This window comes from Hyaena hyaena, unplaced genomic scaffold, assembly GCF_003009895.1.
Source record: "Hyaena hyaena isolate Hyena2069 unplaced genomic scaffold, ASM300989v1 scaffold_126, whole genome shotgun sequence".
Classification (NCBI taxonomy): domain Eukaryota; kingdom Metazoa; phylum Chordata; class Mammalia; order Carnivora; family Hyaenidae; genus Hyaena; species Hyaena hyaena.
The window spans coordinates 1,055,788-1,078,726 of NW_024080759.1; the positions used below are offsets into that span (position 1 = coordinate 1,055,788).

General features: G+C 35.6%; 1 protein-coding gene across 2 annotated transcripts in view; it reads left to right on the plus strand.

Annotated features, from left to right (window-relative positions):
* LOC120235303 (lymphocyte antigen 75) overlaps positions 1-22,939 on the plus strand; it is a 144,975-nt gene that overhangs the window by 86,754 nt on the left and 35,282 nt on the right. Inside the window, exons 29-35 of one of the 2 annotated variants that reach the window (XM_039237533.1) lie at positions 3,664-3,858; positions 6,053-6,279; positions 7,626-7,794; positions 10,967-11,116; positions 13,222-13,344; positions 15,277-15,444; positions 17,115-17,438. In XM_039237533.1, coding sequence (XP_039093464.1) covers positions 3,664-3,858; positions 6,053-6,279; positions 7,626-7,794; positions 10,967-11,116; positions 13,222-13,344; positions 15,277-15,444; positions 17,115-17,293 — 1,211 coding nt within the window. In that variant the 3' untranslated portion in view covers positions 17,294-17,438. Of the gene's footprint in view, positions 1-3,663; positions 3,859-6,052; positions 6,280-7,625; positions 7,795-10,966; positions 11,117-13,221; positions 13,345-15,276; positions 15,445-17,114; positions 17,439-22,939 lie in introns of those variants that run through there. The other variant, XM_039237534.1, reaches the window with a different exon arrangement.

Here is a 22,939-nt window from a genome sequence, read left to right on the forward strand (position 1 = left end):
TTATTATAAATTACTTATCAAGCTACAAAATTATACTTCTTCAAAGTATATGTTTATCAATATACAAAATTACAATTATTTACTTAGTAGAACTTATATAAAGACTAGATATTTTTGGATCTCTGATCTGCCATTAAAATGCCATTGCCACTGAGTTTAGAGTCAAATGTTTTCTCCACCATTCCTTCTATCAATTTAAGACTAACTCAAAATGACCACACTGCCACAGAAATCTTCCATATTTATTTTATATCTCTCCTAAGTATATGGGATAAGTGAGAATGGAATTATACTTCTATTAATGTTCCATCTTTCAGTTTACAGCATTGGTTTGGGGTATACGTTAGAAAAATGAGAAACAGTCTGACAGCAGGATAGAATATTTGAAATTGGGACTGAATATCACAAGTCCAAAGTATAGTTGTTATGAAATTTTTTAAAGCACAGACCCTAATTACAGGCCAATTTAGAAAAATACTTACTTACAGATGTCCTGAAAACCATAGAAGTTTTGGAATTAAGAAAAATGTCACTCTGGGGCATAATACATCAAAAGCATACATTTACCCAATAAAAGGGTGGGCCTTACTAGGAGATAAGGGACAATGATAGACATAGACAGAAGCTAAATTACTCAAATATAACCATTTTAAAAATAGCCTTCCCTTGCTATCTAAGCTGACTCTTTCTGAGAGTTGCTAAGGGTTTTCTTAAATATTTATGGCTTGCAGATGAGATTACAAAAATTAAGTCTTACCTAATTACAATAAGTAAGACTTAGTTGCCAATTGAAGATGAATTCATCATAATAGGACTTAAGTGCCCAAATCTTTTCTCCAATGACACTTTGAACACCCTTAAAATTAAGAAGACAAAAAAAAAAAAAAGAAGAGAAACTAGGTGTAAAGTTCCCAGACTATAAGCGAAAATGACTGAGGAAACTAATCCTGTATGGACCAGTGGAGACCACACCCAGGATACAGAGATTTCAGTTTTAAATTCGATATACCTTGTTAGTTATATTATCAGAAAGAACTCAAAATGTATTCTGTATTGTGAAAAGCATTTTCAGATCTGTAGACTTCCTTTTAGTCATCTTAGCTTCTTTTATAAATTATATGAGTAACAGGATTTCTAACTAAAATATATAGAAATATGAGTGACATATAGAAAGATGTTTCAAGTAAACAGCAAGTTTAGTTTAAATCTAATTCTTACTGGCTTGATTCACATCCATATATCTTTAAATTACTTTAATCTTAAATAATATTTAATTATATATACCACCTATACAAAAGATTTTGTTTTTTTAGCAAGTTCAGACTTTTAGAAAACAGGGCCATGAATAGAAATTACTAAAAGAAGCCACTTGTCAGCTGAAAGATACTTCAAGCCAAGTGAAAAAGTGACCCTTTTGTATAACAACTTTAGAAGTTTATTGCTGCCCATCATATTGTCCAGACAATTGTGACTTTAACATTTGGGGAGAAGAAAAGAGGAACTGATAGACATGAGGTGATAGAAAGCAGCAAGCAAGAACCAAATCATATGTACAGTATTTCTAGCATGTCTTTGCTGCAGGTAGATGTTTAGGTATACTTCCTCAGAAGATGGTAATCAGGAAAGCTACAAACAATCAGGACAACAATGGGTATGTGTACCTTATAATTATATCACTCTTTATGCCAATTTATAATTTTAATAGGCCTACAACTTGTTTTTCCAAAAGCTTTAATAAGATATATTCCCATATCATACAATTCAGCCATTTAAGATGTACAATTTAATGGCTTTTAATACAGTCACAGAGTTGTGCAGGTATCACTACCCCAAAAAGAAACATACCCCTTAACACTCCTTCCTCATTCCCTAACCCTCTCCCAACTCCCAGCAACTACCTATCTATTTTCTGTCTTTACAGATTGCCTATTCTACACATTTTATATAAATGAGATCATACAATATGTGATTCTTTTTGGGACTGGCTTGTTCCACTTAGTATTTATGCATGTAGCACTGTAGTGTGTATCAGTATATTAGTCCTTTTTATGGCTGAATAATATTCTACTGTATGGATATATCATTTTTTTCATTGTGAATAATGTCACTATAAGCATTCATGTACAAATTTCTGTGTAGATGTATATTTTAATTTATCTTGGGTATATACCTAGGAGAATTGCTGGGTCTTTTTTTAATCCTTTGAAGAACTGACAGACTGTTCTTCTAGGCTGCTATACGATTTTCCATGCCTTCCAATTTTTCTTTTTTTTTTAATTTTTTTTATTTATTTCTAGGAGAGAGAAAGAGAGACAGCGTGAGCAGGGGAGGGTCAGAGAGAGAGGGAGTCACAGACTGAAACAGGCTCCAGGCTCTGAGCTGGCAGTCAGCACAGAGCCCGACGCAGGGCTCAAACCCACGAACTGCGAGATCATGACCTAAGCGAAAGTCGGACGCTTAACCGACTAAGCCACTCAGGCGCCCCTTCAGTGGCTTCTTAAAAATGATTTGTCTAGGGGACACCTGGGTGGCTCAGTTAGTTAAGTGTCTGACTCTACTNGCGGGGCTCGAACCCACGAACCGCGAGATCATGACCTAAGCGAAAGTCCGACGCTTAACTGACTAAGCCACCCAGGCGCCCCATACCTTCCAATTTTTCTATGCCTGTGCCAATACTGCTTTTTACTCTCTTTTATTGTGACCACCCTAGTAGTTATGAAGTGGTATCTAACTGAGGTTTTTATTTCATTTTCCTGATAACTGAGCCACTCAGGTGCCCCAGATCCTTATCCATTTTTTAATTATTTGTCTTTTTATAAATTGTTGAGCAATAAACATTATATATTCTGGTTGTACATTCCTTGTCAAATAAATGATTTTTAAATCTTTTCTCCCATCACTTTATTTTTTGGAAGTAATCTCTACTCCCAAAGTGGGGCTCGAACTCACAGTCTCAAGATCAAGAGTTCCAAGTTCCCCCAACTGAGCCAGCCAGGTGTCTACCCCTCATCACTTTCTTGATAGTATAATTCGTAGCACAAAACTTTTTAATTTTAATGAAATCAAATTTATCTATTTTTTATCACGTGTGCATATCTAGAAGCCTTTGCTTACCCTATGGTCATAAAGACACACTCCAGTGTTCTAAGAGTTTTATAGTTTTAGCTCTTACCTTTAGGTCTATGATCTATTTTGAGTTAATTTTATATACGATAAAAGGAAAGGGTCAAATATATGTTAGATTGACATAAATGAGCACAATTGCGTATGGCTTAGATCCAGAGAAGCGATTTCTATCACTAGTTTTATAATATATTAATTATTTAAATAAAATAATTATATTAATTTTCATTGCAATTAAGCATATATACAGTAGAAATGAATATTTGACTTAAAATAATAAAGCATAAAGTTATTGCAGGATGGGGAAATTATAAGTAAACTTTAATTTTTTGTTTATAATTTGTAATTTCCAAATTAAAAATAAACATAATTTACTGTTGTAGTCAGAAAATATTTTAAAGAGATATACATAGTTATAGAACTTGTTAGAAAGTAGGTAAAGAAGAAAGAAAATTAGTTGAGTTTGAAATATTAACCTCATAACTCTTACTCAAATCTTGATTTAATCTCTAAATGCAGAAAAAAATGATTCTTTTCTAGATAATTCTCTGGTGTGGTCTGATAAGACCATGCTGTCATACACGAATTGGAGAGGAGGAAGACCAGATATAAAAAATGGCAATTTTTTTGCTGGCTTGAGTACTGATGGCTTTTGGGATATTCAAACCTTCAATGTTATTCAAGAAATAATTCAGTTTAACCAGAACAGCATTCTTGCTTGTAAAATTGAAATGGGTAAGTATGCTAATGTAGAATTTTTACTCCATAAGGCTAATTAGCTCCACAAGTGGGAATCATGCAACTGTATTTTTTGAGTGCCTCCTCTATTTTCAGCCCTATGAGAGGTAGTACAGAAGTTACAGAGGAAGGAAAAGATACAGTTCCTGGTGTCATGGTCTTGATCTCAAGGAGTAAAATGTAGTTGGGGAGACAGCATTAAATTCCTTATCATTGTTTTATGTAGGTTACTTTTAGATTATTTGGTACTAGCTTAAATTTGTTGGAAAGTCAAAAGAGATCAATGAAAACAGAAATAATGAAAACAAAATGCTTGGAAGAGAAAGTAAAATTTGGTTGGGTCTTGAAGGATGGAGAAGATTTTTAAAAATAAGAAAGTGTGTTTGGGTAGAGTTTTAACATTCCAGGCTGACAATAAACTTATCTTAAATTTGCCTAATTCCTTAAATAAATCTATGTTAAAATGCATGTCAGTTCTAAATTTTTCACAGCTTAAAAACTGTTTTAAGTTTTAAGACCTCTGCTGACATCCAGGCAGAACTTCTCCCTTCATAGTACCACAGAATAACTTTCTGGAACGCCATTTCCATCAACAATCTCCAGGGATTCCCTACTACCAATTACTTTGAGTCCATGTAAACTATTAAGACTAAGTGTTTCTAGAAACACTGTCTTTTCTAAAATTCTAGGCTTTCTTCCAACCTTGATTTTTCCCCCCATTCTTGGCTCAATATGGCTCTTTTTCTGTCAGGCTGATCTCTTAATTGTCCTGTATACAATGTGTGCTTACCCTCATTTGCACCTTTACTTATGTTTTTTTTTTTTATTGACAAGAAGTCTTCCACCTTTTTTTTTTTACTTCTTTAACAAGCTTTCTATTTTAGTATGATTTTATGTTTATAAAAAAAAGTTACAGAGACAGTACAGAGAGACCCCATATGTACCATAACCAGTCTCCCCATTGCTGTGTTAGTATGGTACATTTGTCACAACTAAGAAATCCAATATTTTGGATTACTTATTCACTAAAGTCCATATATTATTTAGATTTTTAACATTTTTACTTAATGTCCCTTTTCTATTCGGGATTCTATCCAGGATACCATGTTAATATAGTCATCTTGTCTTCTTAGGTTTCTCTTGGCTGTGAAAATTTCTTAGACTTTTTTTGCTTTTAATGACCTTGACAGTTTTGAGGAAATTTTTTTGGTCATGTATTTTTTGGGGCACTTATTTTGTGGACTGTGTCTCACTTTGGGTTGGCTGATGTTTTTCTCATGATTAAACTGGACTTGTGGGTTTGAGGTTTAGGAAAAACCACAGAGTGAGTGTCATTTTCATCACATCATATGAAGGATATATGCTATCAACATGACTTCCCACTGTTGATTTTAACCTTGATCACCTGGCTCTAGTTGTTTGTCAGCTTTCTGACAGTTCGTTACTCTTTTCCCCATTTACATACTGTACTCTTTTTCAGGAAGTCAGTATATGCAGTCCAGAGTTACAGACTGAAGAGTTTTTCTCCACCTTCCTGAGAAGGGTGTATCTATGTAAATTATTTGGAATTCCACTGCACAAGAGATTTTTCTATTCTCATCCATTTTAAAATTTAATCATTCAGTTTTTTATATTGGTATCAGCTCTAATATATATTTTATACTTTGGGTTATAATATATTATACTACATTAATATTTTATTCAAATTGTTCTAGTTTCAGCCATTGGGAACAATGTTTATATATTTTTTAATCAACCTGGCAACTAAACTATTTAAGAACCTATTATAGGGACACCCAGGTGGCTCAGTCAGTTAAGTGTCTGACTTCAGCTCAGGTCATGATCTCACAGTTCATGGGTTCAGTCCCGTGTTGGGCTCTGTGCTAACAGCTAGCTCAGAGCCTGGAGCCTGTCTTCAGATTGTGTCTCCCTCTCTCTCTGACCCTCCCCTGTTCATGCTGTCTCTATCTCTCTCTCAAAAATAAATAATACATTTAAAAATTTTTAAAAAGAACCTATTATATGTGTTGCAGCAATAAGAAAAATAAAATATGCATTTTACCTCCCTTGTTAATAAGAAAAATCCAGTTTTATTTAACTTTAGAAATGATTGCATGTCCAGTCCTACCCAAAATATGTATTTTAAATAATTTAAATTTAATCACTAATACTCTTAATTTAAATATTATAGTTGACTACAAGGAAGAATATAATGCTACTCTGCCACAGTTTATTCCGTATGAAGATGGTATTTATAATGTTATTCAAAAAAAGGTAACATGGTATGAAGCACTGAACATGTGTTCTCAAAGTGGAGGTTATTTGGCAAGTGTTCATGACAAAAATGGCCAATTCTTTCTGGAAGATATCGTAAAACGTGATGGATTTCCACTATGGGTTGGGCTCTCAAGTCATGATGTAAGTCTTGTCTTGTTTTCCAGAAATTTTCCAAATGTGTTAGAAGGTTGGAAATTTGACCATAAGACATTAATTCAAAGTATAACATCAGATTAAGTCCTGGGAATCAATTTGCGAAGCATAGTTCTTCCTTATCTTATCATAAACCAAATAGAAAATTGTATTTGTAGAATGTGTAGGGCAAATGGCCAGGACTGCAGCTGCCGTAGATACTGTCAGGCCATCCCAAGGACCTAGTAGATTTGTATCTTAACACCTCTCTGTCACCTAGTTGAGGAAGACCAATTGGAAAGCTGGTGAAAAAGAATAGGACAGAATCAGAAAACCCGAAGTTCTAGTACTAGTGGTAGGTCTTCCATTTATATGTTTGGTGATTATGAGCAGGCTATTTAACCTTTGGAAGTTTATTTCTTCATTGGTAAAATTGGGGTAATAATATTTTCCTTAATATAGGATTATAGTGAGATTAACACAAAAATTTATATAAGGTACCAAATGTAATTCTTAATATTAGGACTAATAAATGTGTATTTTCTTCTCACTTTCCCCCTACAAGTTAGCACTGTTTGAGAATAATGTTTTGGTAGTAAATACAACTTTTGTGCCTCTATTTGAATCCTATTAATTAGTATATCCATGTACCTATAATAAGGTCCAGTTCCCCCACCCACAAGAAATAGGCATCTATAGAGATCAGAATTGAAAGCCTAATTTAAATAATCTTTACAACAAAGTGGAGAAAATAAAAGAAAGGATGACAAATTAGGATTATAGAAAAAGGAAAAAATCAAAAGTAATTCTCCCATGTGAGTTTCTTGGGAAATATTTTCCTCTTCCAAACCCTTGATGCTTGATGGCTTCTGTAATATGAAACATGTAGCCAGAGACACAAACCACAGAAATATAAAACATAAAAAACAATATTCAGGATAATATGAAGGTTGGTAATACACATCTGTAATTGTGACAAATGGAAGCCATTTGCATGTCATTTAATTTCAAGTATTATATAAACTCATCCTTAAAAAAAATAAATCTAGAGACAGAGTATAGTAACTGTGTATAAATTTAAAGTCCTACTTAAATTGAACCAGAGTAAATGTCTCAAATCAATGCATCAAAAGTAAATCCCCGATTTTACAAATAGGTCCAAACCTATAACAATTGTAAACAAATAATTAACAATCTATTCCAATATTCCTTAAAGTATGTATATTCTTTATAATGCTCTTTTTGAACAGTCTTTTGTCTGGATTCAGGTTATCTCTATTATTCTTTCTTTTAAAAAGGCAACTCTTATGTTAAAAATGTCCTAAGCTTTTTTATCTCTATGATTCTTAAAACAGGGAAGTGAATCAAGTTTTGAATGGTCTGATGGCAGTACATTTGACTACATCCCATGGAAAGATAAAATATCTGCTGGAAATTGTGTTGTCTTGGATCCAAAAGGAATTTGGACACATGAAAAATGCAAGTCTGTCAGGGATGGTGCTATTTGTTATAAACCTATAAAATGTAAGACTTGATTTTTAATAACTATATTTATTAAAATATGACATTTTGTCTTATGCACATGATTAAATACTCAATGAAATTTTTGAAGGTTTTAAATAATGTTTGCTCACAAATCCTATTAAAATGAATTTGATACTTTGTGAAGAGAAATGAACATGATATACCCATATAGGGTATGTACCCAAAGACTTTCAGTTCCACTATCACTAGGTACATATTACTCTAGAATTTGTGAATTTTAGTTTCATTTAGCAATGTTCCTCAAAGGCTGACACTGCTTTTAAAAAAGAGCCTGGGTGGTTCAGTCAGTTAAGCATCTGATTTCAGCTCAGGTCATGATCTCACAGTTCATGTGTTCAAGCCTTGTGTTTTACTCTGTGCTGACAGCTCAGAGCCCAGAGCCTGCTTCAGATTCTGTGTCTCCCTCCCTCTCTGTTCTTCCTCTGCTTGTGCTCTGTCTCTCTCTCTCTCTCACTAAAATAAATAAATAAATAAATAAATAAATAAATAAAACAGTAAAAAGGGGTTCAAAAGCACATAAATTTGGGGAATTCTTCAAGTCTGATTTATCATATTTATGGCTCTGAAGGTTTCTATAGTAAAGACAGCAGTTTAACTTTGTGTAACTCATCATTTTCCAAACTTATATGATTCTTAAAACCTAAGGGAAGAGCCCCTTCCACCAGGGTTGGGCTCATCCTGACAAGTGGAGCCTTAAAGAAGAGCAGAAGAACTAAGACCCCACCCCCATTCCACTCCAAGAGCTGCAGGGGTATGCTGGACAAGCCAAGAGATGGTGGTGGCAGTGGTCTCTGAAGCCTCTGGCTCTCAGTGCTTACCATGCTTCTGTTCCAAAGAATATTCTAGAGAAGATCCAACATTTGGACTTAAACTGAATCAAGCAGAAGATAATGTGAAAACCTTATCTAGAGAAGCAAGTAAATACAAGAAAGGGAGAATGATATCAAGAATAAGAAATAAATGGATAATCAAAAATTGACATCTCAGTTGTTAGGTACAAAAAATGAATGTACTGTTTTAGGAAAACAATTAGAATTCATGAGAATACATGAGATAATGGAAAGGACATCTGTGTTAGCTAACAGACTTTATAGGATCAAGTTGAATGACATGAACAAATACAAATTCAGTGCTATACTGAGTTGAATAGTATCCTCCCATATTCACATCCACCCAGAACCTTAGAGTGCCACTTTATTTAGAAATAGCCTTTGCATGAGGTGCCTGCTTAGCTCAGTCAATTAAGTGTCAACTTCAGCTCAGGTCATGATCTCATGGTTTGTGAGTTTGAGCCCCGCGTTGGGCTCTGTGCTGGCAGTTCAGAGCCTAGAGTCTGTTTCAGACTCTGTCTCCTTCTCTCTCTCTCTGCCCTTACCCTGCTCATGCTCTGCCTCTCTCTCTCAAAAATAAATAAATGTTAAATTTAGAAAGAAAGAAGGAAAGAAGGAAAGAAGGAAAAAAGAAAGAAAGAAAGAAAGAAAGAAAGAAAGAAAGAAAGAAAGAAAGAAAGAAAGAAGAAAGAAAGAAAAGAAAGAAATAGCCTTTGCAGATGGAATTAGTTAAGATGAGGTGATGCTTGATGAAGATGGGCCCTAAATCCAATGACTGGTGCCCTTATTAGAGGAGAGGAGCAGACATAGAGGGAGAAGGCCATTTGATGATGGAAGCAGAAATTGCAGTGATGCAGCTATAAGCTAAGGATTGCCAGCAACCACCAGAATCTGGGAATTATGAAACAGATTCTCCCACAGAGCCTCCAGAAAGTACCAACCCTGCTGACACTCATTTTTCGATTAGACTCCAGAACTGTGAGAGAAGAAATTTCTGTTGTTTTAAACCACCAAGTTTGTGGTAATTTCGTATGGCAGTCCTGGGAAACTAATACAAGAGCAAACATGAAAAACTGACTCTTCAAGAAAAAGGAAAATAACAAGTGTTGGCAAGGATGTGGAGAAATTGGAGCCCCCATACATTGCTTGTGGGAATAAAAAGTTGTGTGTAGCCACTGAGGAAAATGGTATGGAGATTTCCCAAAATTTTTAAAGAAAATTACCATAGAATCCAGCAGTCCCACTTATGGGCATATACTCAAGAGAAATGAAGGCAGGGACTAGAACACCTTTGTACAACTGTGTTCACAGTGTCATTATTCACAATGGCCAAAAGGTGGAAGCAGCTCAAATTGTCCACTGATGGATGAATGCGTAAGCAAAATGTAGTGTATACATTCTATGGAATCTTATTCATCATTAAAAAAGAAGGATGTTCTAACACTTAATACAACATTCATGGATGAATCTTGAGGACATTATTCTTTGTGAAATAAGCCAGGCACAAAAGGACAAATACCATATGACTGGAATTGAATGAGGTACCTGGAATTGTCAAATTCATAGAATCAGAAAGTAGAATGGTGGTTTCTGGGGGTGGGCGGGAATGGGGAGTTATTATTGAATGGGAACAGAAGCCATACTTAACACTTTTGTGTGAGACAGATTTTGCTGTGAAGATATACTGCACTTTGTAAACAAATTACCAAATTTTCACTTGTGGATGTGATTTTTAAAAGTAGTTCTTTATATGGCAAGGTAAATCTAGTTATATAATAGCAAGATAAAAAGAATTGAAAGAAAAACCTTTAATTATTATTTCAAAGTAGTTACAAGCTTGTCCTTGCTTCTTTCCTTGGTCTGTCTCTCCAATAGTTTTCTCATTAGGCTAATTCCATCTTAGAGGGCTAAGTACTTTCTTCTATTTTCTAAGTTTTAAAAATGATATTCCAAAAAGCTAACTAGAATGTAATCCAAGGCATGCCTGAATGGCTCAGTCTGTTCAGTGTCCAACTTCCGCTCAGGTCATGATCTCACACGGTTCATGAGCTGAAACGTGCTGTCAGCTGCATGGAGCCTGCTTTGGGTCTCTGTCCCCAGCTTTCTCTGTTCCTCCTCTGCTTGTGCTCTGTCTCAAAAATAAATAAACATATTTTAGAAATGTATCCTCTTAGAGTATGGGCTATAGCTTTCTCTGGTGTGTGTATTGAGTTGAATACTTTCTTAGCCAGAGGCACCACAGTTTTAAATAGACATTAGTGAAATTAAAAAGTCAATCATTTGTCTGTGAATGTTTACAGTCATGTCTAACATTTTTATAGCTAAAGAGGTGCCTTCTCATACATACTCATCAAGATGCCCAGCAGTGAAAGGGAACGAGTCACAGTGGATCCAGTATAGAGACCACTGTTATGCATCCAACCAGGAATTGCACAGTTTCTTAGAAGCCAAACAGTTTTGTTCAAAACTTGGTGAGTTAAAGCTGGTTAATTTTCTTGGACCCAATAATTTAATCATTGGAATTTTTCCCAAGGAAATAATGACTATATTTTTGAAAATATTTTTAAAACACTCAATATTTGTAATAGCATTTTATAACCTAATTGCCCAGTGGTAGGGAAATGGTTAAGTATTTTATGATACATGAGTTAAGTGAGATATTGGAATAGCCATTAAAATGATCAATGTGAGAATAAGTACATGGAAAATGAAAGTAAGTGGGAAGAAGTAGAATAAAAAATTGCTAAATGAATCATTATGTGAAAATAATGACAAATGAAATGGTTTTAAATATAGTTAGATATGCTTGGATGAAGGGATTAAAGGCAAATTTTTTGTGAAGTCAGTTATGCACTAAATACCAAATTATAGCTTTCCCCACTACTTAGTTATAAATAAGTAAGCTTATCCTAGCCAGAGTAACAAAATCCAAGATGCATGGGTTGTTCATCCATCCTGCAATAGAAATGGCCCATATCCTCTGAACATCATAAAGGGACAGGACTTTTTGTCTTCATATTTAACTATTTTAGAAAGAACAGCAATAATTGGATCTCTCCCATAATAAACTTACTCTATAGTCATACTGTGAAATGACTTCTAGGGATACTACCAAGAGTCTTTCAAAGATCTGCATCCTTGGGTAGCCATTTAGCCAGATTGATGATAGATCTCTCATTTATTTTGCTAACTCTTGTGGAGACATTTGACTGATTTAAAAATCTCCTTATTACTGCATAACTACATGATGGAAATTTGTGTGGGAATTCCTGTGTGGCACATATGTATACACACGCACACACGATGGAAACTATTGTGAACTGTGTATGTGTTCTGAAAGTCAGAAGCCTCTTGCTCCTATACAAGACAAAATAGAAAGCCTTACTGTCATTGTAGTGTGGGAGTTAAGTACTTAAGTCTTAGAGGCAGACAGGTGTAAGTTTTAAATCCTATTCCCATACTTACTAGTTGAGTGATATTATAGAAGTTTCATAATTGCTTTTCTTTTCTCATCTGAACAGTGAGAATGAAATAGTACTTATTTCAAAGGTTGGGTTGTTTTAGGAATGAATGAATTGAGATAATGTATGCAAATGTAGCACAGTGTCCTGCAAATAGAAAGCATTCAAACTAAAATCTTAGAAAAGATTGAGATTGGCTCTCTAACTTTATAACTGGCTAGCCGTATAAACCTGAACAATTCACCTAATCTCCTTCAGGCTCAGTTTTCTCATCTATAAAACAGTGATGTCTTCCCTACAGGATTATGTAATATTAAATAAGCATGTGCACACTGTGGTCGTCTATAAAGGAGTAAAGACTTGCCTTTACCATTCTCCCAGTATCACCACCACAAAAGAAATGCTTTAGTTCAAGTGTAGATAGGCTTGTCACTATTGAAGAGTATTTGATTCTACTTAGGATTTATTTCTAAGTGTAGTTTTTATTTTATTTTCATCCCTTGCCTGATGATGGTGATAATATTATTTTCTCTGTGTGTTTAGGGCAATTTATCAAACTTCAAGAGTATTCAATTCCATACTTATTTAGGAACATATAATGGGCATAACCAAATTCATTTATATATAAAATAATATTAAAGGAAAGGCTAATGCTTCTCAATATCCCAAACCTATTTGCTTTTATTTTCATTTTAATAGAAGCAAATTTAAAGCTAAGCTATTATATGGAAATGGTTGTTGAGGAGAGTATGCTTATATGTCTTTCTACAATCACATACCCACTTCTTATAGCTAGCAGTTCATATACAAAGGTCTCATTGTTAGGCAGTTCCAAGACCAAAAACATATTATCAGGTAAACATTTTAAAGAAACATAACATTTCTCTATATAAGTTTCAATCTAAAAATATTTCTAACTTTTTTAGACTCTATTAATGCTATTCTTTTAAAATATGACACAAATATCAAATTTTAAAAGTATTCTCTATGTAAAGCTTGAATTCCTCAATGATCTTGATCATGATTGATTTTTTTCTCAAGTGGCTGTTTGAGAATAAGCCACTTCCCTAGTTTGCATAAAGCTCATTAGCTTAGGGTTTGTTTTCTGTCAATAGATCATTCTGCAACTATTGTTACCATCGAGGATGAAGATGAGAATAAATTTGTGAGCAGACTGATGAGGGAAAATAATAATATTACCATGAGAGTTTGGCTCGGATTATCTCAACATTCTACTGGTAAGTGACATATTTGTGTGGACAGTGTGCAAAGAGAGTTCCAACCTGTCCTAAACACCAAGTCAGCCTTGCTAAAGAATGTTAAGTGGTAGTTAATTCAAATGCTTCTTATTGATGAATAAGCTAGGTCTGCTGGCTGTTTTGGAGACTTATAAATTGCTAATGAATATGCAAGTGACTTATTAGTGATGATGGAACACACTAATGAAATAGGAAGCCAGATGAAATCAACTGGGATGTTCTAGAGGCTTAAGATACTTGGGTCAACAGCATATTTTTTTCTCCTACAGCAATATTTGTGCCCCACCCCCATGTCCCACAAAGGACCCATGACTTAGTTCCCTTAGAGCTCTAGTGTCTATCAGTCATATTTTTGCAGCTTATAACTCTGTTATTCAGAAAGTTCTCTTTTTGTTGTTCTCTTCCTTCCTGAAATATTTTTACCATAGAGAATATTAATTCTTTAAAAAAATTTTAATGTTGGGGTGCCTGGGTGGCTCAGTGAGTTAAGCCTCTGACTCTCGGTTTTGACTTAGGTCATGATCTCACAGTTTCTTGAGTTTGAGCCCTGCATCAGGCTCTGTGCTGACAGTGAGGAACCTGCTTAGTATTTTCTCTCTCCCTACCCTACCTACACTATCTCTGTAATTTTTTTAAAGTCTATTTATTTATTGAGAGAGAGAGAGACAAAGAAACAGAGCACAAGTAGGGGAGGGCAGAGAGAGAAGGAGGCACAGAATCTGAAGCAGGATCCAGACTTTAAGCTGTCAGCACAGAGCCTGACATGGGCTTGAACTCACTAACTAGAACTGTAAGATCATGACCCAAGCCAAAGTTGGATACTTAACCTATTGAGCCACCCAGGCACACCAAGAGAATAATTAATTAATGGTAATTTTTTTTTCAAACTAGCTTAGTAAAATTGCACAGAATTAAAAAGTATTTGTTGATGAATTTCCCAAGGGATAATGGATTAATCCAAGTAATAATGGGCAAAAAAGATTTGATAAATTTGAAATTGATAAAGAATTAATTAAGAGTACAAATTCAGTAAAAGAATAGAAAGTGTGTTTCACTCATTTTATGCAAAATTGAATTCTAAATAATTGAAATACATATGAATTCCAAAATATTAAGCACTTGTCAAAGTGAATGGATTCAAAATTGGTCATCTAAATGAGTTCTAAATTGTGTTTACACTATCACCACCACCACCAAGATGATGCTACCTCAGCTGGAAAATAAAAATGGAGTCATGGTGGGGAGACCCTCCTGGACCCTCTAGACCCTTCCTCCCCCAGCACATCTTTTTTTTTTTAATGTCTTTATTTTATTTTGAGAGACAGAGACAGAGAGTGAGCAGGGGAGGGGCAGAGAGAGAGAGGAAGACACAGAATCTGAAGCAAGCTTCAGGCTCTGAGCTGTCAACACAGAGCCCAATACAGGGCTCGAACCCACAGACTGTGAGATCATGACCTGAGCCAAAGTTGGACGCTTTACTGACTGAGCCACCCAGGCGTACCTCCCCCCCACCCCCAGTACATCTTTAATGAGAGTTTTTAGTAGGAGGTAAGGATGTTGATGGAGACTCAGGTTTTTAGAAATCTATCCCTCCCACAATGAATATGCAAACATTCTACTTTTTAATCAAAACACCACATTTTATATCAGTGCTGTCTAATAGAACTTTCTGCAAAGATGGAAATGTTCTGTATCTGTGCTATGTAACAGAGGAGTCACTAGCCACATACGGCTATTAAGCACTTGAAATGTGACAAGTGCAACTGAAAGACTGATTTTTAAATTTTTTTTCACTTTTAATGTTTCATTTTCAACAGTGGCATAGCATAGTTCTAAGTAAATGAGTTGTATGAGCCACGTGCCTTTCTACCTTAGAAATTTAGAGATAATAAACTTAATTTCTTTCTTTAGGTCAGTCTTGGAATTGGTTGGATGGATCAAAAGTGACATTTGTCAAATGGGCAAATAAAACTAAGAGTGGTGGTGGCAAATGTAGCATTTTGTTAGCTTCAAATGAAACTTGGATAAAAGTTGAATGTTCACATGGCTATGGAAGAGTTGTCTGCAGAGCTCCTCTGGGTAAGTATGAAACCTATCCTTAAGAACTATTTTTGCAGAACAGGTCGGGAAATAAATGTGCAACTCAATTATGCACAATGGTTTGCACTTAGTCCTGAAGTCCTTATCTAGCCCTTAAAGGATATCCAAAAAACTTGATTAAGCTACACAGATTCTTTCCCTCAGAAAAATAGATTGCAAGAGATAGTAAATGCCAACATGTCTAAGACTCCTAGGTGAAAGCACAAACAGATTAAACTTTGTGTTATTCTTTTCTAAGAAAAACAGAAGCTGCCAGAATATTAGGGAGCTCATTTCTTTGAATATGTTCTTAAGATACATTTGATTCTGTCAGTCATATATGTAAAAGCTCAAAGGTCTAATTCTAGAGTTAGTTTGCTTCCTTTCTCCTCATTCCCATAAAACTCATGATTAACTGAACAACAGTGCAAAACTGGATTTAATTATGTGAAATTAACTGGAAGGAACATCAGTAGGAAGTCACAATTTAAACTTAGGTTTCATCCTGAATTGATGCATAAAATAACCATAAAAATCTTATCTTAATTTCATTTCTAGAGAAAGAGCTCTAAGTTTTTCAGAGCAACATTTTTGAAGATTTGGCATAAAAACATTCTTTTAGTGGATAAATATTAAAGATAAATCCCCAATACTAAGTGACTTGTATCTATATATTCATGCATTGATTCAGCACATATTTGGAGTATCTACTGTATGTCATGCCCTGTTTTCTATGCTGGGTAGGGGGATGACTACTTTAGGTTATCAGGGAAGATATCTAAGAGTAGGAGACACTGAAGCTGAGATTTGAAAGACCAGCCAAACAAAGATCAGGGGAAAAAGCTTCAAACAGAACAAGCTTGATGAGTGCTCAAGAAAGAGCTGAAAGGTAGGCAGGTACCAGATACCCAGGACTCGGGAAGCCAGGCTCAAGAGTTCAGATTCTGAGCTAAGTAAAATGGAAAACTACTGGAAGATTATGGCTGGGTGGGGGGGGGGGGGGGGGTGAGGAGCAGGGTTAGGGTGGTATAAGCCAACAGTTCTGTTTTGGCTTTTTGAACTGTCCATATGGAGATAGATATTCATATGGAATGTCTAGTATGCAATTGGACATATGAAAAAGAAGGGAGGTCAGCTGAGAGGTGGTGTTTAAAGCAAGGGGACAGAATGAGTCCATCTGGGCAGCATGTAGAGAGGGTGCCCAGGAGAGCGTTTGAAATTGAATAGCTAGTGGCTAAATGAAGTCATCCTAAAGCTGTAAATTGGCTTTAAAGCAAATAACACTTTATTTGGCACTGGGTAAGTCAAACACAAAAATTTACAACTTACAGCAATTTGCTATCAAAGTAAGGTAGTATACTGGGAGTAATGTTCTCAGAAAGGGTGATGAGAAGGGAAAGAGAGTAATGATGATGCTCTGAGTTCTTTAGAAGAAAATTGCTAAAACAATGAATAGGATTTGAATGAAAAGGAAAACAATTAAATCTGTAAAGAAAATACTTGAGTGTTTGATGCGGACTTTGAATTCTGTGTTAATGCTATGAAAAAATCAGTACTTATTGTGTCTAATTCATACAGAGTTTACAATGTGACATGCAGCCTTATGTATTAGATCAATAATGATCGTTTTTGTATTCTCTCCTCCAATGTCAAACCTTTCCCTATTCTAGGCTCTGATTACAGAGGAATAACTATCACATTTGCTGTGCTAAGTGTCCTAGCTCTCATCAGTGCGCTGATTTGGTTCCTCTTCCAAAGGAACCATTTGCACTGGGCAGGCTTCTCTTCAGTCCGATATGAACAAGGAATGAATGAAGATGAGATTATGCTTCCCACTTTCCATGACTAAATTCTTCTAAAAGTTTGTTAATTTGCACTAATGTGTTAGGGAAAAATGAGCCTTTTCAGATTTTCCCAGTATCAGTATTTACTCTGTTCTAAAGTAGAAGTCATTACGGGCGCCTGGATGGTTCAGTTGGTTGAGCATCCGACTTCGGCTCAGGTCATGATCTCACGGTTTGTGGGTTTGAGCCCCGCGTTGGGCTCTGTGCTGACAGCTAGCTCAGAGCCTGGAGCCTGTCTTCGGATTCTGTGTCCCCCTCTCTCTCTCTCTCTGACCCTCCCCTGCTCATGCTTTCTATCTCTCAAAAATAAATAAAACATTAAAAATATTTTAAAAAATAAAGCAGAAGTAATTAGTACTTTTTCGGTTGTTTAATTGCAATGCTAGTATCTACAGTGAATTATCCACAGGATGCTATGTTTAAAACTTTACTTAATAGAATGGAGAAGAACCAAAGCTGGGACTAAAGTCCAAGTTATTTGTAGGGTAATAAATTTGATGTGCATTTTCTCTGTACTACTGTAGTTAGTAACTAGGATATGTATATTTTAATGGCATTTTAACTTAAAATTGGCATGTTACCAAGTCACAAGTCTGCCTTTTAGCTTTTAAGAATATCTAGTCTGGGATGCCTGGCTGGCTCAGTCAGTAGAGCATGCAACTCCTGATCTTTGAGTTGTGAGTTCAAGCCCCACATTGGATATGGAGTCTACTTAAAAAAAAAAGAAAAAGAAAAAAAAAAGTTTAGCCTAGTGCAAAATTTGTACATCAAGGTAAAAACATAACTGTAAATAATATCAACATTGTTTTAAAATAGTCATTTGTAGCATTTAGGAGAAATTATTAATGAGATGTGCTTATTTTTTTATACAGCAAAATAATGCTCTTGGCAAGATGCTTCTCATACTATTCCAAACATATTTCATACTAAAATTGGTTAAATGCAAATATTTTGTTTTGCCATAGTTATTCATAAAATGATGGTTTTTAAAGAAGATTTAGGGGGCGCCTGGGTGGCTTAGTCGGTTAAGCGTCCGGCTTTCGCTTAGGTCATGATCTCGCAGTTCGTGGGTTCAAGCCCTGCATCGGGCTCTGTGCTGACTGCCAGCTCAGAGCCTGGAGCCTGTTTCGGTCTGTGACTCCCTCTCTCTCTGACCCTCCCCTGCTCACGCTGTCTCTCTCTCTCTCTCTCTCTCTCTCTCTCTCCTAGAAATAAATAAAAATTAAAAAAAAATAAAGAAGATTTAGTACTTAACATTTTTCTAAAGTATATGGGAACATTGTTTTTAGATTGATTTAGGTATACTGTAGCAGTGTGGTTTTGTCTTTTCTTATATAAAACATTTAACTCCTTACTTCTTTTTTTTTTAGTTTATTGTCAAATTGATTTCCATATAACACCCAGTGCTTATCCCAACAAGTGCCTTCCTCCATGCCCTTCACCCCCCTTCCCCTCCCCCCCACCCCCATCAGCCCTCAGTTTGTTCTTGGTATTCAAGAGTCTCTCATGGTTTGCCTCCCTCCCTCTCTCCAACCATTTTTCCTCTTCTTGTCCTCCATGGTCCTCCTTAACTCCTTACTTGTTAAAGGGAATCAGCTAAGGATACAAGTTCTTGAAAATTTTGCAATTTTTATGCTTTACATGACATGTCAAATTTTTACTAAGAAGTTTGTGTTACTTTGATGCCTTTCTCTGTGAGCTAAAGAGAAAAGAGGTCTATGTATACAAGAAATTGTGTATCTTGCATTTGTAAAACTAAAGATTTTATAATGAAACTCTAAACTTTGTGATTACTACTAACATATTTTAAATGATGAATAATTAAGGAAACACTGTTTTGTGGTTATCACTTTAAATTTACCACCTAGAATATATTTTTAATAGTAGTTTTCACTGAACATGGTATTCACCATTTTTTATTCAGTGTTTATATTTATACTTTAGAATGCTTTTGTATAATACCCGTAGGTTTATTTTAAAATTTAGAGTGTTTATATTATGATAAACTTATAAATACTTTTCAAAGACAGTTTTAGTATGGTACAGTTGTCCTGAAATATCTTTTCCTGAATTTGTTAGACTAGGTCCTCTTGCCCTGTCATCTGTACAATTTTAGTTGTTAAAGACTTTCTTCAAAGAACTAAACCAACTTGATGTGAAAATACAGCTATCTATAGTAGTGATGCTGTAATAAAGTTGTTTCGTTTTTTTGATAAAAGTGTTGTTGATCCTTGTTGAAAAAATATATCTCAAAAAAATACCTCTAGATTGGACTTTATTATGTTAGGCATATAGTATAGGAAAAAGTAGAGTGTGCAGCTGTTGTAATGTGAGGTATCCTTAAAATTTTGTGTACATTTTTAAAAGAATAAACATCATCCTATATCTCTGAATGTTTGATTTGAGTCTCTTTTTCAGATGCCATTGACTCAGCAGTTCTTAGCAAGTCTTTTAACTATTGGATCAGCAGAAATTCCATCTATGATTCACACTTACTTCTCATTCTTAGTGCTTCCTCAGAAGAGTCTCTCCTACCTCCTAGCCCAAGGCATTCATCAGCCACTTCTAAGTCAATAGGTCACATATCTAGTTCCAGGCTCATATTTCTAACTCCCACTGGACAATCTACATGAAAGTCCTTCTCAGCATGACCAGAACTGCCCATATTGTGTTCACTTTCCCATCTGACCTGTTGCAGATGGATTAGAAGAAATGAAGACAGCCTTTTCCAGTCTTCCCTAGCTAATCCAACCCTTACATGTCATCTGACAAAATCAAGCTCTCAAAACCTGGTACCTGAAAAAGCAAGTAAATACATTTAATGATCAGGTGCAAGAGACAAATGTGGAAGTGATACCATTGGTCACCCTATTTTTCCTCCTTTTTCTCACACACAGCATCTTCCCTTCCCTGATCCTTGGGCAAGATGTTGCCATTATCTGGCAGCTCTCTTCTGCAAATGACTGCCATAATGTTGATAAACCCAAATCCTCAATCCATTGCTAAATTTATGCTAGGGAAAGAGATTCAGATTCATTTATCTTAGGTTCATTTAATCCTAAAACCCTCTTGGGGAAATGAAGACTTAATTGTTATTACCTCAATAATTTTATCTTGTTTAAGAAGACAAATTTTAGCTAGATTTGTCTAGATCTTTGACTAAGACTTATTTTTACTAGACCTCATCATCTATACAAAGTTACCTGTAACTCCCTGCATATTCTAAATTAAAACTTTCTTACAATTATCTACATTTCAACAGATTTAGTATATGTATATTTCTCTTTTTTCTGAGCTAAATTAATCAGAAGCAGAATTTTAGAAACTTTTTTCCCCACTTCCCCTAATCAGTTTTCTTACATTTCCCTTCAATCAATATGAAAAACCCCTTTTCTCCCAAGCTAGAAATTCAGAATTCATCCTCAAATCCTCTCTTTCTCATCTCCCTAATCCAACAATTCTGTCAGATTTATCTCAGGCTTCTCATAGAGTGGCTATCTCCATTATAAGCTCTCTTAATTCCGGCCTTTATCATTTTATTTTTCTTCCTGGATTGTTTGCACCAGCCTCTTCACTCATGTTCTTCATCAGCCTTTTCTCTTCATCCCATTGTCCCCACTCCTGAGCCTACAGGAGCTGAAATACAAAGAAGGACTCGCTCTGTGTTTGGTCTAAAGTTATCTAGGCCTTCTACCTATCTTAGGCCAAAAGAGATCTCAGCAATGCCCAGGCCAGAGACCTTTCCCAGGAACCTTATGTGGTTCGTAAGGAACCACATTCAGTCCCAGGAAGCCCTAGGTTTTAAGTTCCCTGGCCAAATACCTTTTAATGCATTGTAACATCAAGTCAATCCAAATTCAGTTCCTCTTTCTATGGGCTTAGAGCTGCCCTTCTCCTCCATCTTCCCCAAAATCTTCTGCCATGACTCCATCTCTCTTCCAATTGCTATGCAACAGAGAAACAAAGTCGGATAAAACTGGACTCCAGAAATTAGGAAAACACTGGTGATCTAAGCCAGTAGAAATGTAGCAGAGTGGAGCCAGAATCTAGAGTGAGCTGCAAACTGAAAAGGAAATGAGGAAATGGAGAATGTGAGGTTTTAAAAAGTATGGTTGAAAAGAAAAAGAAAGGAAGAATGAGGGTTGAAGAAGATATTTTTTTTTTCCAAAGAAGGAAGGAAAGAGGTTCACAGGTTTCTGTGTTTTTGAACAAAACAAATCAGAAGATCTAAAAAGAGTGGCCAGAGAGAAATTAATGATGCAGGGAAGAGAGATGGAGTCATGGCAGAAGATCTTGGGGGAGATGGAGGAGAAGGGCAGCTCTAAATCCATAGAAAGAGGAACCGAGTTTGGATGGAATGGGGAACACTGCCTTCCTCTCTGAGGCCACAAAATGAAGACCTGCATGGAAGAGAAAGGGAGAGCATGAAGTATTTGAAAATTTTTGTCTATACCTGATGGCCTCCCTTTGTCTATCGAGTAGAAGGCAAGATCTTCTACTGAGAAACATGAGTAGCAAATTGGGTCTCAGTTTGAATAATGTAATAAAAAATTTTGCAATACCTGATTAGAGGAATGGGGGAGGACAATGACCAAGATAAATAAAAGGATCATAGAAAATGCATACAAGACCCAGATAAAATTAAGCCATGTATTTGTACTGAACTGATAACCAACAGTAAAATTGATTAGTTTCATCTACCTGTCCTCAGTTACCTCAGTGAAGTTGAGGAACAGGAGCCTGTGAAGAAGAAAGAATAGGACCCATCCTCAAAAAATTAAAAATAGAATTACCAGGGACACCTGGCTAGCTCAGTCAGTAGAGCATGAGACTCTTAATCTTGTGGCCATGAGTTCAAGCCCCACATTTGGTGTACAGCTTACTTAAAAAGAAAAAGAAGAAGAGGAAGAAGAAGAAGGAGAAGGAGAAGAAGAGGAAGAGGAAGAGGAAGAAGAGGAAGAAGAGGAAGAAGAGAAAGAAGAAGAAGAAGAAGAGAAGGAGGAGGAGGAGGAGTAAGAAGAAAAAGAAAAAATATATGTAATTGTCATATGATCCAGCAATCCCACTTCTGGGTGTATATTTAAAGGAAATGAGAACAAGATCTTGAAGAGATATCTGCACCCCATGTTCACTACAGGATTATTTACAATAGCCAAGACATAGAAACAACCTAGTTATTTGTCAGTGAATGAATGGATAAAATAAATTATATATATACCTGTATCACACATACACACAGTGGAATATTATTTAACCATGAGAAAGAAGAAACTGCCATTTGTGACAACATGGATAAAACTTGTGGACATTATGCTGAGTGAAATCAGTCAGCATCACAAGCAAAAAAAATTATTTTTTAAGAAAAAATTACAAATATAGAATCATGTTGTACACCTGATATTAATATAATGTTGGGGCGCCTGGGTGGCTTAGTCGGCTAAGCGTCCGACTTTCGCTTGGGTCATGATCTCGCGGTTCGTGGGTTCAAGCCCTGCGTCGGGCTCTGTGCTGACTGCCAGCTCGGAGCCTGGAGCCTGTTTCAGTCTGTGACTCCCTCTCTCTCTGACCCTGCCCTGCTCACGCTGTCTCTCTCTCTCCTAGAAATAAATAAAACATTTAAAAATATATATATATAATGTTATATGTCAATT